Here is a 15,884-nt window from a genome sequence, read left to right on the forward strand (position 1 = left end):
AAACCCTCCACACCTGCCTACAGTTGGTAGTCAAGGCAAGGAATCAGGCTGGCCAGGGTAAAGCATGGGAATGAACTTGGCTGCAGTAGTGGCGGGTGGTGGAGGGCCATGCAGCTCACTAAGGACCAAACTCAAGAGATAACTAAGTGACCCCTGAGGTCTGCTGACCCTTGCCTGACCCTGGGAATGTGGCTGTGCCTGTGGAGTGACAAGGACCCCTCCTCCTTCTCTGCATGTTTGCCCCCAAGATCACAGGCTGGAAGCAGCCCTCTGCAGGTGGCCTGGCTTTAGTGCTTCCCGGCTTGTCTGCCAAGACCCAGGGCAGCAATGCAGGACCCAGGCACCCTTGGCAGCACCCTAAGGCTGCTGGCCAGCACGGGAGGGCATAGGCCCTATGGAACTGTACTGCCTTGTGGGTTGGGAATATTTTTAAGGATTTATTTATTTGAAAGGCAAGGTGACAGAGGCAGACAGCTCTTTCATCCACTGGTTCACTCTCTAGATGCCTACAGTAGCCAGGGCTGGGCCAGGCCAAGGCAGGAGGCTAGAATTCAGCCTGCATCTCCTGTGTGGGTGGCAGGAACCTAAGTACCTGAGCCCTTGTGCTGCCTGCTAGGGTTTACATTAGCAGGAAGCCGGATGGGAAGAGGAAGTGGGATTCTGATGTGGATGGCCCAACTGGAGGCTTAACCCACTGGGGTGCCACAACACATACCTGTTGTGTATCTTTTGGAATCAGTTGCCTAAGTTTTAGAATCAGTTGCAACCAGGAGACAGCAAGGCGGCCAAGATAGGGACGAGGAGGAGGAGGCTGGTGCTGCGGAAGTGCTATTCTGGAACCGGGAAAAGCAGGGCAGAACAGAAGACTGGACCAGTGAGAACACTCAGGCCCAGAGCCGGGCGGGGTGCAGGTGGGGGCAGGAAGGACAGAGGTGGGGTGCACCAGCCTCACACTTGGGACCCAGAAGAGAAGCCAGGATGCCACGAACTTCCAATCCCAGACACCTGGCTCAGCCAAGCAACTGAGGAACATGCAAGACCACAGTCCCTGGCCAGTGCTGGAGCCCAAGGTGCCTTCAAGCCACGCCAGGCCCTCGGGAGGCCTGCACGGGAGGGCCAGGGCCTGTCAGCCTGTGTGTGGAGTGAGTTGGGGGGAGTCATCCTCCTAGCCCCTGCCATAGACAAAGGCATCTTTTCCCACCCACCCATCCATCCATCTCAAAGGCTGGAGGAGGGCCCTGCCCTTCTTTCCGGACAATTCATTAATATCGCAAGATGCAGCCGCCCTTCCCTCCCACCCCCAATCAAAGCCTTTGCAAACACCTGGGTCTCGCATTTGAAAGGCCCTGCAGGGAGGAGGTGGGTGGATCCAGGAAATTCCTGAAGCCTGGGAAACTCTTGGCTCCTCCCAACCTGGGACCGCAGTTCTAGCCCTCACCTGCCCTCTGCTGGGTTGGGGCCTGGCCGGGCTGGGCCTGGCCGGGGTCAGTGTAGGGTTGGGGTAGGGATGCTGCTGATCTGCAGCTCCTGGACTCAGATCCTGCCCGCCTCGGCACGGTCTCTTGAAGCCAAGTCCCTTCCCTTCCTCAGCCCAGTCATCTACACTGCCTTTTAGGTGTGAGAAGCTGGGTACGCCAGAGCAGGAGTCTGTGGAGCCCATGCATGCAGGTGGCCTGCTTCAGAAAGGACACAGGGTTTGGAGAATGGCCTCGTTCTCATTTGGTTTTATTAACAATCAAGTGACAGCACACACAGGGTGGGGTGGTATGAGGAGAGCGAGAAAGTGGCCGGCAGCCGCCATACAAGGGCATGCTGCCTCCCAGGAGAATGCTGCGGGCAGGAGCCCTGGTTAGGTATGCCTCCCCCAGCCCCCATGCCTGTGGGCCGTCCTCCACGGACTGCCCCTGCCCTCCTGTAGGCCCCAGGCCCCATGCTCTGTAGCAGATTGGGAGCCATGAGACCAGCCCCTGTGTGTGACCAGCCCCAAGACCCTCAGTTGTCTTGGTTATTCATACAGGAACCAAAGCCAAGTTCCCAGCAGTGCCAGGACTGGAGAAGATCATGCGGGCTGGCAGAAGGGAACACAAGGGCCCCAGAGCCAGGCTGTGACTCCTAAGGCCACATGTGGACAGCTTGACCCCAGTGCAGGGGTGAAGGAAGGGAGCCCTCTGCTTTCTTTCCTCCCTCTGCCCCTGCTGTGCCTGCCCTGTGAAGGCCTCCCACCTCAGTCCTCTCCCCCCAGGCCACAGACCCACTCTCTCAGGCAAGTCCCGCCTACCTCAGCACCCCTGGCCCACCCACCCACAGTTCTTCCTTCTGCCATTCTCCTGCCCGTCCCTGACAGCTCAGCCTCCTCCTGGCCTGGAGTCTCCCCAGCCTACCCTCCTCTTCCTCTCTCTATAAGCCTTCCCCATCCGTTATGGCCCCGAGCCTCCACTTCCTTCAGGTCCATACACAGGGGACCCTGGGATCTTACACTGGCCAACCCTGGACACCTGGGTGTGAGTGGGTGGGCCCAGGGAGGGGTGGTCATGGACAGAGATGAGATGTAGGGGCTGGCAGGTCAGGAGGCCTGGGATCAAGTCCCCTCTGCTATGTGACCTCAAGCCAATGCCTCCCTCCTGACCTCAGTAAGTCCATCTGCAAAGTGGGTCATCCCCAGCTCTGAATGGGTGCACCTGTGTGCATGTACATGTGTACAAGTATGAATGTGTGTGTATCTAGGAGTGTATGCATGTGTGTAAGCATGTATGTGTATGTGTGTGGAGAGATCCAACAGGGACTTGCATCACAGCAACCTGCCACCACCTCCCACAACCCTAGAGGACAGTGACTGCCCTTCGTGGTCCCTGGGCTGGGCCACCTGTCCATCGGCCTCCTGCCTCACATCATGGACTCTTCCTCCTCCTCGGCGATCTCGCGGTCCACCTCGATGGCGGTGTTCTCGAAGCTGGTGATGCCCCCATACTTGCGCATGTGCACCATCAGTGGCTTGGGCGACTGGCTCCCTGCCAGTGTGGCCACATACATGCCGGTCCGGTTCTCCTCCAGCGATGGGCCCCAGTCCATAGCCGGCCTGCTAGCCTGCTGGAGTCGCTGTGCACAAGGGCAGAGGGACAGGGTGGCAGGACTTCCCCCAGGGAGTGCCGTGTGCATCTGCGTGAAGACCCTGCCCTGCCACACACAAGCACTCGCCCAGGCTCCTGCGCTCTGCTGTCATTCCCTGGCCCTGGTGGGGACCCTGGGAACAGGTGTCCCTGGCAGGGCCATTTAGAAGCTGCTTGGGGCCCCTCCCTTAAATATTGGGTTCTGGACAAAGAACCTTGAACCCGGAGGACGGAGGCCCTTCCCGGCCCTGATCTTCTGCCCTATTCTGACCAGGAACTTTTCTTCTAGGAGCCCCAGTTGCCACAGAAGGAGGGTGCTGACTAATGGTGACTCAGCCTGCACATCCCACTTCCTTCTTCCTCAGGCCACCCTGCCAGAGCCTCTGCCAGCTCTCCAGCCTGAACGTGAGCAAGGCGGGAAGGCGGCTGACCATAAGTGAGGCCGCTGTGGGCAAAGACCCAGGCTGTGGTCCATGAGGGGACCCCATGTGCTAAGTAGGCGCTCACTGCCCAGGGAATGCCAATGGCATCTCTCACTCAGAATGGAGCCCAGAGCCTTTGCCATGGACTCATCCTCAACTGCGGCCCTATGGGCAGGTGTCATTGTGTCCATTTTAAAGACGGAGCAACAAAGGCTGAGAGGAAAATGGTAACTGACTGACCAATGGCAGAGCGAGGATTCTGATTCCTGAAGTGGGAGAGGGGATACAGGGGGTGCATGAGCCAGGCAGTTACTCCTCTGCAGTGCTCACTGTCCCCTGCCCCTCCCCTGCCTGGGGGTAGTGGGATAGCAGGGCACAGGGGAGGCCATGGCTGCCCAGGCCAGGGGCTGCCACACTGTGCGTCACCCTCTCTTCTTTCCCTTTCCGTTAGGGTCACTCAGGCTCCAGTCAGTAGGACAGCCTCTGGTGCAGGTCCTTCTGTCCCTATAGGAAGCCCAGGCAGAGAGGGCTGGGGGCAGGGGGCAGTGGGCAGGGCAGGCTCACCTCCCACAGTGACCCCTCCTCTCGCAGCACGGCCACCAGCATGCCAGCCGGGATGAGGAGGCAGGACAGCAGACCCATGAGGATGCCCAGCAGCTCAGCCCAGGCCGGGAAGCGGTAGGTGCCGTACTCAGAAGGCTGGTACTTGACGATGCTATACACCAGTAGGGCCTGCCACGTGGGGTGGGGAGGATAGGGACTTCTAGCATCACAGTGGGCCTGAGAGTCACCCCCAGGGTAGTCCAGCTCTGGCTGCTTGGTGGGCCTGAGCAAGCAGCCCAGCTCTGTGTGGAGCCGATCCCAAGGCCATGGCTGCCAACTCTACAGCACCCTCATTCCAGACATGGCCTATGACAACCCCGGGACCCACGGAGTGCAGCCTCCAAGTTGCCCCACCCACTTTACCAACCAAGTAGAGCTGCAAAGCCTGGGGTACTAGAGAGGGGAAGTAGATCAGAATGTTGGGGCCCAGGGAGCACTCCTGCTCTCAGCTCCAAGACCCGGGGAGCACCCCTCCCTCCCACTGCTGTTACCAGGAGTGTGGCAGGGGACAGGAACAGCCAGCAGGCCCTGAAGTAGAGGCCCGGCTTGAAGCCCAACATCATGTGGATGTCTCGGCAGAATCTCTGGATGCCTGCAGGGGGCAAAGAGGAGGAAGAATGGCCCACCCCACTGTGCCCTCAGCTCCAGTGCAGCCCCTCTGCCACCAAACATGCCTCTGGACCTGGCATGCAGGTATAGGGCTGCTGTAGGGGAGACCCCCCTCCCTCCAGGCTCCCACCATTTGGAATCTGGGCTGCCGCCTATACATTTCTCACCATACACACGGGTGACGGCAAGACATGTTGTGATCACCACCACCATGAGCCCGAAGCTGGCACTGTAGTCGTCTAGAAGGACCAGCCAGTACATGCCCCCCTGCAAAATAAGCCACAACGCTGGGGTCCCTGGCTCAGGCCTCACGCTCTGCTGTCTCTAGCTAGGTTATCTTGTGGTTTGGTGTGGTGACCACCAGCCAGGCCCGCTCCTCACAGGCATCTTCCTACCTGGGCCTCCCTACAACCCTGCCTAGTGTTAGCCCCTCCTCCTGATAAGCAGGCTGTGGAAGACAGAAGTCGGAGCTCACTCAGCGAGTGCAGAAGCAAGGATGGTTCCCAGACTTAGACCTCAGAGCCGGGACCCTGAATTTCAAGGCCAGATTGCTCCCTGGAAGGAGACAGGCCCAGGGGTGGGGAAGAGGTGGGCAAGGGCTGCCTGGATGGTCAGAGACGCTGCTGCAGGCGTCCACCCTGCCCCATGTGGCCCCTGGGCTGCCCTGCAGTGTCACTCACATCAGTGGTCAGGATCAGGCCCATCAGGTACATAGCCACGCAGATGAGCCCCGAGAACACAGCCTTCTTGGGCCGTAGGTAGTATGGGAACTCGTCCGTCACAGCCGTCACAATTGTCTCCAAAAAGGCAAACTACAGGGGGAAGCAAGTGGGGAGAAAGACTTCTACATCTGCTTGTATGCACACACACATGTGCACACACATACATGTTTACATACATCTATTCCTGTAGGCACATGCACACATGGTGCCCACTGCCATAACCAAAGCTCACCTGGCTGTCCAAGCCAAGGGTCAGCAGCATGAAGAAGAAGAGGAAGGACCAGAAGGGTGACAGGGGCAACATGGTCATGGCCTGTGGGTAGACAACAAAGGCCAGGCCAGGGCCTAGGCCAAGGGCACATGGGTCAGCAACCAGGGGATGCAACAGGCCCTCCCAAACACATACACAGGTACTTATATCCACTTGCGCATCTTCATGAGTCAGACTCTGATGCACTAAATGCAAGCTTCTAGCACTGTCCTAACTTCAAGGACGCAGGTCTAGCCAATAATAGAGGCCAGCATTGTGGCACAGTGCATTGGGCTGCCCCTTGCCATGCTGATTTTTGAGCTGGCTGTTCACTTCCCATCCAGCTCCCTGCTGGTATGCTGGGGAGATAGAAGAGGATGCTCTAGGTCCCTGGTTCTCTGCTGCCCACAAGGAAGAGCAGGATGGAGGCCCTGGCTTTGGGCTTCAGCCAGGCCCAGCTGTTGCGACCATTTGGGGAATGAACTGGCGGGTACAGGCACTCTCCCTTTCTTTATCATTTTGCTTTTCAAATAAACAATGTCTTTAATTTAAAGACTTAAAAAGTACACAAATAAACATAGGACCAAAATACCAGCCCCTCCTGAGAACACAGACAATGGTACTTCAAAAACTTCATGGAAAGATGGACTAAAAAGCTTAGTATGGTGCAAAACCATTTGAAATCCACACACAGCTTTGTTATAACACACACTTGCTCTTGAACTGGTTAGAAACCCCTCGTCCTCATATGCTTCCTCTGGCCTGGGATGCACTGACTTACAAGATCACTCTCATCCTCAATTCCCTTGCAGGCAGCCACCTCAACACAGGATGTGACAAATCTGGGTAAGCAAGGTTCATCACACAAGCCCATCTCATACAGAAACCAGCTCACCTCCAGCCACAGGTTAACATACATTGGTGGACACATCTGGCCCGTAGTATATGGACACCCAGACGCCTGCAAGGCAGGTTCACTTGTATGCACAGTTGTGCATACACACACATATTCTCTCTCTGGTCCCCAGGGCCTGGCCATCAGCTCACCTGCTTTGGCTACTTGGTCCACAGGCACGCCCAGCTCCTGAGACATGTAGCCCAGCACGGAGAAGATGGCGAACCCAGCCAGGATACTGGTGATGGCATTGCCCAGAGTGACGATGAAGGTGTCTCTACCAGGAGAATTCCAGCCCCAGGCCATGGTGAGCTGGCCCTGCCCTTGACTGCGAGGCCCTCCCTGGATGCTGGGGGGCTGCAGGCTGTGGGCACTGACCTGTAGATGTTCTGGTGGAATGTGTTGTAGGAGGCAAAGGTGAGCAGACCCCCGAAGCCCACACCCAGAGAATAGAAGATCTGCAGGGCAGCTTCGATCCACACCTGTGCCAGGGATGGATACAGGAGGACAGAGAGGAAGGGCTGGGCCAGGGGCTGCTGGAGCAGAGTAACATCCCTCCTCTCCTCCCCTGATAGTGACAGGTGGTATGCAGAAGAGCCTGTCTCACATGCGGCATGGACAAGCCCCTTCCTTTCCCTGGGCCTCCGTTTCCCACCCACCCAGGCTCTGGGAGATGGCCTCTTTCTTAGTCCCATTCTGGAGAAGCAGTGCCTAAGGCTGAGTGTCCCAGTGGCTGCAATGTGTATTTTCTCCCTGGAGTTGGTCCAAGGGGCCTGGGTATGAACCCCAACTGTGTAGCCTGGACAAGCCCCATCAGTTCTCTGGACTACAGATCTGCAGCAGGGCAGGGAGGAAGGGCACATGCCTCCCTGTGGGGGTGAGGAGAGAATCTGTGATAATGTAAATACAGAGCACCAGTGTAGGGTTGGGCACGGACACCAGTCAGCAGGCTGGCCACACTTGCTCCCAGTGCCACAGCATTGACATAGTCCCTAAGGTCTCCCTTGGGATTTGGGGTCAGAGTGAGCCAAACTGCAATCACAGCTTGGCTACTCACCAGCTGTGTGATCTTACACTGCCCACAAACAATTTGGGGCTCAAGGTTCTTCCTCTGTCACTCATAGCAGGGATGGTTGGAGGACATGAATGAAGGGCTTGGCACACACAGCCCCCGGTCCTGGAGCTGGTCGCTTGACAATCCCTGTGCCCAGTGCTCCTCTTGCCTGCTTTTTGCAGTGAACCCTCCCTCTGCACCCCAGCTCTGCAGAGGGCCTCACCTTGGAAGACAGCAGGTGGTGGAACTGCGGGGTGAGATAGAACTGGATACCCTTCCAGGCTCCGGGAAGGGTGACTCCACGGACCAGCAGCATGAGCAGGATGAGGTAGGGGAACGTCGCCGTGAAGTACACCACCTGAGGGGGGCGACATGCAGGGACCCAGGGCATGGGGGCCTGGTGGTCATTTTTGCTCCCACCCTCCACAAACCCTCACCTCTCCACCTGGAGTGGAAGTTCACCCCTCCCTCCACCCATGCAGCCCATGGCCAGCAGTGTTGGCACCTGCTTTAAACCCACCTCCACTGCTCTCTTCCTGGTCCAGGTCACGCCTGCCCTTCCCCAAAGCCCTTGCATGTGGCTACCAGATGTCTTCCATGTCCCAGCTCCATGAGTTCTCCCTAACCCCATTTCCCCAAACCTCCTGCTCCTCCTGCAACCGACACCATCCAGCCTTAAGCTCCCCCTCGCCTGGCTCTCCCCTGTCCTTGTCTCCTTCTTGTGGACACTTCCCAGCATGTGGCAGAGGAACAAGTGACAAAAGATGGACACCAGTCAGGTTGCCAAGTTCTTCCTAGTCAGCCTGCATTCCCTTCCCGTGCCTCCATGCCCTCCCCCGGACTGGTGAGGCTTTGACTCCCAGGGGCCTGTCTGCTTCACTTCAGAGAACAAGGCCCTGGCTTTCTCTAAATGACACTAAGCCCATTTCCTAACCCCAGATGGGCACAAGACCCAAGCTGAGCTCAGCAGGGCATTGCAATCTCCCAAACACAGAGAGTGATTTGACCCAGCTGCTCCACCCAGACCTGAGTCCTGGACATTTGAGAACTGGGCAGATGGGGAGTCTGGGTTGAGCAGGGCTGCTGGGGATAACAGCATGAAGAAGGAAGCCAATGCACAGGGAAGATGACCAAGTGCATGGATGGAAGCCGAAGGCTCGGCTGAAGCACACACCCTCCTGGCATTCTACTAGGTGTGACACCAGACAGAACCAGATGGGGTCACTTGTACCCCCGACTCATATACCTTTTCTCCCATGCAAGCTTTCCACAAACCGGTTGAGCCCTTCAAGGTGCCACATGCTGGGGAGGGACCAGAGCCTTAAACCCTCTAATGCTGCCTTGCCACTATCCACCTGAATCGCTGTGTTGCACACCACACAGGGCCCCCGTCCCTGCATACCCTCTTCCAGAGGAAGCTGTTGGTCTTCCCAGACCCAATCCAGAAAGCCCCCGCCCCCCAGCTGATGCCCAGGCCTCCAGGGCCTCTCAGACTTCACCTTGCCCGAGGACTTCACTCCCTTGAGGATGCAGAGGAAGACGATGACCCAGGCCAGCAGTAGGCAGAGGCACAGGTTCCAGCGGATCTTCCCAGGACTGCCAATGCCCTGGCTGCCTTGGATGTGCAGGACATAGCGGCTGTGGGAGACACAGGCCCAAGGGAGAGGCACCTGGCACCCTGCCCGTGTCTGGACCAGGGATCAGTCTGTGGACATGGCTCTGGCCCTCCCCATCCCCCCAGGCTCTGCTCCTAGGAGGATGGCCTCTACCGACCCAGCCTCCAGGCTCCCTTCCTGTTGGTTTCCACTTGACTTTGGCAGCAACAGAATACTGCAGGATTGGAGGACTGGGGGTTCTACCTGTGCACATAAGGGCACCCCCTCTCCCAGGGCTGCTTTCTCCCCTGCATCCCTCACTGGCCCCCTTAGTGTAGAGGAGCTAGCAGCTCTCCTTCCTGCTGTCGCAGATGCTCCCCCTTTCCAGATTCCTGCTGCTCTGGGAAGTCCCTTCACTAAGCTGCTTACAACTAAGTCCTCCTGACAGTGCCATGTGCCTCCTGCCTGCACCCAGGCCAAGGCAGTGGACCGTGGCATTGCCATGGAGACATCACATCAAGTTCCTTGGCTAAATGGCAGACCCAGGCTCATCTTGACACACTGCAGCAGGAGCAGACTCTTTGGATACTTGAATCAGACAAATGAGTAGAACCATGTAGTACTTGCAGGTTGGAGACTCAACCAGACACAAGACCCCTTTGTGGGTAAAATCTCTAAGAGCGGCTCCTGGCAGGTTCAGGTATAGGGTTCTCGGCTCTGTGTTCTTTTGTCAAAGTCTCCCAGCTCAGGGACCAGGTCACCAGAAAAAGTTCCAGGACAGAATCAGGAGTCTGTGATGTCAACATCACCCTTTCAGTAGCTACCAAGCAAGCTTCCATTTTGCAGACTATACAATGGGGAGGGAGGGATGCTGAGGAGTGGCTGGCTGAATTCTGGCACGGAGAGCTGAGGCTCACAAGGCACCTGGCACCATGATGACCACTTTACCCACATTGTCTTACATTCTTCTCCCATCCAGTCCTCCCTCTGTTATCATCATGTCTCTCCTGCTAGACTAGGCAGAGAGCATCTACATCATACCTGGTCTAGGCCGCATGCTGCCAAGTGCTCTCCACCTCTACTGTAGCTGATGCTGATAGTAGAAGCCTGATTGTGTAAGTGATGGACTGAACTACATCTTGGATGGAGACGTATGAGCGCTCCCACGGCAGAAGACTAAGCTCAGCCACCAGAATGTCACCATTGCCATTAGCAGCAGCCAGCCCTGGCTGAGCACCCCCCCCCCATTTTGATGGCACAATTAGTATGCACCCTTTCCCTTGAGCCTTATCGCAGCCTTATGGAATTGCTACTGTTATCAGCCCCACACTGAAGACAAAGCAAGAGAAACCAAACCCACACATAAGATCATGCAGCTGGCCAGGTCAGGCACTGGGAGCAGGACCCAGGGTCTGCCTGGCCAAGACCTGAACACAAGCCACAACTGAGGGGCGCGGCATGGCCAGGGCTTCCTGCTGTGCCTTGGCATCACCTCCCAATGTCCTCCACCCGCCCCCCCAGATTTGGGCTGCAGCCCTGCCTGACCTCCAGTACTCCTCGCTGGGGCTGACAGTGCTGGTGAGGTTGAGGGGCAGTGCCCCGTTGCGGTCCTGGGGGCCTCTGTGCTCATGGCACAGGTCTGTGTTCCACCAGTTGCCACAGTGCTCCCAGGGCAGGTTGCTGGTGAGGGAGGCGAAGAGGTAGAAGAGCACATAGGCAATAATCATGTTGTAGTAGATGGCCACGAGGCCCACAATCAGCAGCATGGCCGCTCCGGCACCTGTTGGAGGGGGAGGCGCTGCTGGGCACTGGGTTGAGCACCAGCCAGCAGGCAGCAGCCTTCTGGGCTGTTTCTCCCTGTCTGCCTGGACCTTGAGGGGTGGAGTAGGGCTTGCACACACACGCACTACCTCCCCAAGACCCGAACCACCCGTAGGACCATGAAGGCATCACCTTTGAAGAGGGGACTGATTTTCCAGACAGCCAGGGGTCCCAGGCTGGAGAACTGGCCCAGGGAGAGCTCCATGAAGAAGAGGGGGATGCCACAGATGGCCAGCATGAGGAAGTAGGGCACGAGGAAGGCACCTGCAAGGAGGAGGCGGCGGAGGCGGAAAGTTCTCAGGTGGGTCAGTTCCCACACAGTCCCTGCTTGGCTGATACCAGCCGTCCATTGTGGGGGTTCCTTCTCCCAGGGGCTGAAATCCTGTGCCTGCAGAAGTGTCTTCTCTTTCACAGTGGGTAACACAGGGCCAAGGGCAGCTGGCAGGGACCGCTCATCTCGCGGAGTTCCTATGCCCAAAAGAGGACCAGACTAACAGCAGACAGGTAAGAACCATGTGCTGAGTGTGACTGAATAAATGGAAACTGAATGAGTGGAAGAGTAACCTGCTCAGTCCCCAGATTTTCAGACTCTTGCTCTGATCCATCCTTCATCAGCCTCCCCCACTCCCTGCCATGCCTCCCCAACCCCCATCCCGGTGGCAGCCACCTGTGGTTTCCTGAGCCTCACAGCCCCTCCCCTTTGCTTCTCCTGCTGGCAGCCATCTCCCCCTTTAGAGAAGTGCCCACTGCCATATGGTCCCGGGAGAGCTGCCAGGCCCAGGAGCCCAGCCCCTCCTGCCCTCCCGCCTGCCCGCCTCCACTCCCTGCCGGCTGCTGGCTGTGGGCACACAGCCCAGGCCACCAATCGGAGGCCTTCCCTGCAACTCTATATGGATTCATTCAGATCTTGCTGTCATACCCTGGGGTTGTTAAACTTGGCTGAGAATGAAGTCATCCCAGAATTGCATCCCAACCCCACTCTCACACCCCATCTATAGGGAGGAAGCCAGTCTTGGGAGGAAATGAGGTCAGCAGAGAGACTCCAGAGTGTGCGTGTCTGGAGCCAGCCATGAGTGACATTGCAACCCTAGAGCACCATGGCTCGTGCCGCCCTGCACTTCCCAGTCACATAAGCATGTCCTCTCTTGGTCCCATCTAGTGTTACTCAGCTGTCTTTCCATTCCCGGGGTACTCTCCTGGTAGAGACAGGCAGGGAAGCAGCAGCATGTACCAATGGGAGCACCCAATCCTGGAGAAGTGAGTTCTGGGCTGCAACGTGGAGTCTACCACCCTGCAACTTTGGCCAAGAGAACTGGCCTCTCCGAGTCCCCGGCTGCCACAGCACTTCCAGGATGCCTTCCCAGGAGGGCTGTCATCCGGGCTAAATGAGATGGGCACCGAGCCCGGGGCCTGGGCTCAACCCTAGCTACTGTGAATGAGACTCAGAACAGCAACTTGACGGGCAAATAGGGACAAAGATGGGAGAGTATGTGTGTGTAGTCAGAATGGAAGGCACCAGGAACCGGGAGAGGAGGGGGCCTAAAGATTCAGGATAGGAAAGGTGGATGGAGCACAGCCGTGGAGGAGGTGGTAGGAGGGCCCAGAAAGTGCCTGGCCTTAGGAGAAAGTCAGATGAGTAGTCATCACAGCACAGGAAGGAAGGTAGAAGGACTTGGTGATGGCAAGGACAGGAGGATAAGCTCTCGCCTCCTAGTGTCAACTACTTTGAACCAACCATGCCCCAGGTCTTGTAGGAGACAACAGCCAAGGTCACCTAAAGCTCACAGTGCCCTCCGCCCCAGCACCTCAGCCCCACCTCCTCCGTTGGTGTAGGCCCGGTAGGGGAACCGCCACACGTTGCCCAGGCCCACACAGTAGCCAATGCAGGACAGCAAGAAGTCCAGCTTGCCGGTCCAGTTTCCCCGGTCTGCAGCCAAGTCCATGTCTAGCTCCACATCGCCCTGGTCACTGGGGGTCATCAGCAGGTCTGGGGTGACAGGCTACCAGGGAAAGAGAACAAAAGGGAAAGGCAGAAAAGTGAGGCTGGGCAGGAACTGTAGCCCCCAAACAAGAATGTGAAAATGAACAGGGCTAAATTGGAAACACGAAATACAAGTGCTGTTATCTGGGCTGTGCCAGCCATGTGCTGGAGTCCCTTGGGTGTGTCAGCCCTAAAAAGGTGACCTTGACCTTAGCTTGTCTGACACAGGAGCCAAATCCAAGGAATGAGCCTAATGGTGAAAATGATAATCTTTATTCCTGGGTATTAAGCAGTTGCTATGTTCTTGCTATATCAAATATTCCACTATGTTACCTGGTATTAGATTCCACACAACTCTAAAAGATAAATATATACTGTAAAAGAGTAGTTGTTTAGCCTGGCAGTTAAAGTGCTGGAAAAGATGCCTATGCCTTTCATCAGAGTCCCCAGGTTCACTCGCTGGCTCCGCTTCCAGATGGCTCAAGATATTGGGTCCCTGCTACCCACTTGGGAGGTCTGGATTGAGTGGCCGGACCTTCCCAGTCCTTGCCATGTACATGGGGACTGTACCAGTGGATGAGACTTTCTCGATCTCTCAAAAACTAAACCAAAACCACGACTCTGAGCTAGATATTCCCCTGTGCTCCATTTAAACACCAGGAAAATTGAAGCTGAAAGAGGTGTCATGATGTAGCCCAAGTCCCTACCAGGTTGCCCAAGGCTGGATATGGAGCCTGAGGCTTCCTGGTGTGAACACCCATGGCTTCACTCTCCCTTCGTTGCAGTTTTGTTTCTGTTCTGGACAGCAGACTTTAAGAAATACACAATGTGGAGCATATCTGAAGGGCAGGTGGCCAGAATAGGGGGTGTTGGGGGTTACAGGAGAGGATGAAGCTGCGAGTCCTTTGCATAGAAAAGGTTTGGAGGGCTTGGGAGCTCCCTTGAGGGCGGCTTTAGATTGAGGCTTTGTGGCTCAAGCGCAGGCCCACCACAGGCTGTGAATTTTTGCTCACGAGCAAGGGAGAAGCCCTGATCTGCCTTGGAAAGCCACAACTTTGCTGTCACCAGAGGAGACACAAATGCAAAGCGGCACACAGGATTGATGTCTCTGAGGTCCCCTTCCATGACTGAAGGTAGGTAGCGAGGCCAGCTGAGCATTTGTTCTCCCTTTGGGCTTGGGGCTAAGAGGGGAGGCTGTCCTGCAGCCACTGGGGATCCTGGCCCTGTGGGGCATAGGGTAACTTGTTCACAAGTTGCTGGAGCTGAGCACCTGTCTGTAAGCCTCAAGACACAGGACAACAACTGACAATTCCTAGCAACCCCAGCATGTCACCCTGAGAGTGGGTCAGGAGAAAGGAGCCTCTGCATCATGCCTGCTTGCTTCTGAAATTCACCGGCTATGACAGAGAAGGGTGGAGATGCAAGGTGGATCCCCCAGATAGGATCCAGGAGCTTCAAAGCAGGAAGGACCCCTGCTGTCTGCAGAAAAAGTGCAACGCCACTACACAGAGAGTGAGCAGTCTGCCATTCTGGTCCAAGGTCAGTTCCAATTCATTGGGTGACTTCTGAACCTCACTGTCTCCATCCAGACAATGGGAGGACTGTATAAACCAATCTTCCAGAAACACATCTCTTGGGATCTTCAAAGGTGCCCCAATGGAGTAAAGGGTTGTTTGGGAGAAGTTGGGTTGATATAAAGCTACATCTGTGTCTGCCATAGGGACTTGCCAGATTCTTTAATGGGCCAACCTGCACAGTGACTTTCCAAGTGCGCTAGCATAGAGCATCCCCCAATTTCCTATATTTCCTATAGCAAATGGGCTTCAAGGCACTAGCCTACTGGGTTGGGATGATTTTGCAGAAACGTGAAATGTCTACTGGTTTGTGGCTCTGAGGGTCCCAGGCAGAATGTGGCAACATCCTGTGGGGGCACCTTGTGGTGTCTGAAGACTGGCTGAGAGCAGGCCCAGGGACTGTCTCCTTCCTTACACACACACACACACACACACACACGATATGTGGCAGCAGGGCCTTGTCTGGGGTGAAGATGGAGACAGGAAAGGAGGCCTGCCCTGAGCAGCACAAGGTTGGAGGTGCTGGCTGTGGGGCAGGGCCAGGACAATGGGGGCTCAGGCAGCAACCATGGGATAATAGGATGATCTTGCTTGAGGCTGGCTGCTGGCCACTGGGGACAGGGATAGCTTGGCATGACTCTGGGTTTCGGTGACAGTGAAGAGAGCATGAAAGAGCTGCTTGGAAAGTAAGGAGCTTCAAGAGCTGAAGCACACATGTGCCTGGCAGTTCCTTGGCTGGGTTCTCGGACACGCCAAAGCGAGGGGGCAGCAGCTCCAAGACTGGCGTGAAAACGCCCCTCCCTCCCCATGGCCCACTTCCCAAGACTGCCTCTGCTAGCAGCTCTGGTTTCCAGGTGAGCCCAGAAGGGACAGAAAGGTGCCAGCTGATGCTGGCCCCTGGCACTGGGTACTGAGGCACCCTGGGATGATTTGTCCAGCCCTGCCAGGCCAGCTGGCAAGAGGGTCTACTAATGAGGCTCCTCTGATCCCCCCAGAGAAGCTGCCCTTTCCCTGCTCACAGAGCGGTCCTGGCTCTCTGTTTCCATGACGACAGGAGTTCCAAGAGCAGGATGCTGCTGGCGCGTGCGTCCCTTCCTCCCCCAATCATGGGGAAGCCTGCTCCTGCTCCAGGAGCAAAGGATGGGGTCCTCCAAAGCAGGGTCAATCAGGAGGGCTCCCGAACCCCATAGCTCTGCCAAGAGTAAATCCCAGGAGGCCAGCACAGTGAGGCTGGAACTGATCCTGAGGCAG

At 56.6% G+C, this 15,884-nt stretch overlaps 1 protein-coding gene across 1 annotated transcript; it reads right to left on the reverse strand.

Annotated features, from left to right (window-relative positions):
• Nucleotides 1-2,630: 2,630 nt before the first annotated feature.
• On the reverse strand, nt 2,631-11,331 carry SLC6A7 (solute carrier family 6 member 7). Its single transcript, XM_004587538.4, has 12 exons — nt 11,211-11,331; nt 10,803-11,037; nt 9,162-9,300; nt 7,886-8,020; nt 6,987-7,090; nt 6,761-6,885; nt 5,696-5,808; nt 5,422-5,553; nt 4,909-5,008; nt 4,624-4,724; nt 4,094-4,261; nt 2,631-3,096 (listed from the first exon to the last, which is right to left on the reverse strand). The coding sequence occupies exons 1-12, from the start codon at nt 11,314-11,316 to the stop codon at nt 2,884-2,886; spliced, it is 1,671 nt and encodes a 556-aa protein (XP_004587595.2). The 5' UTR covers nt 11,317-11,331; the 3' UTR covers nt 2,631-2,883.
• Between the last annotated feature and the right edge of the window lie 4,553 nt (nt 11,332-15,884).

This window comes from Ochotona princeps, chromosome 19 (assembly GCF_030435755.1).
Source record: "Ochotona princeps isolate mOchPri1 chromosome 19, mOchPri1.hap1, whole genome shotgun sequence".
Classification (NCBI taxonomy): domain Eukaryota; kingdom Metazoa; phylum Chordata; class Mammalia; order Lagomorpha; family Ochotonidae; genus Ochotona; species Ochotona princeps.

What these genes read in the sequence shown, in the direction of transcription:
- SLC6A7 (XM_004587538.4), bottom strand. Translation starts at nt 11,316, where the DNA reads ATGCTGGCCATCTGTGGCATCCCCCTCTTCTTCATGGAGCTCTCCCTG. An exon ending in GAGTGAAGTCCTCGGGCAAG is followed by an intron (nt 8,021 to 9,161) that starts GTGAAGTCTGAG and finishes CGCCCCCCTCAG; the next exon opens with GTGGTGTACTTCACGGCGAC. An exon ending in ACCACCTGCTGTCTTCCAAG is followed by an intron (nt 7,091 to 7,885) that starts GTGAGGCCCTCT and finishes TCCCTGGCACAG; the next exon opens with GTGTGGATCGAAGCTGCCCT.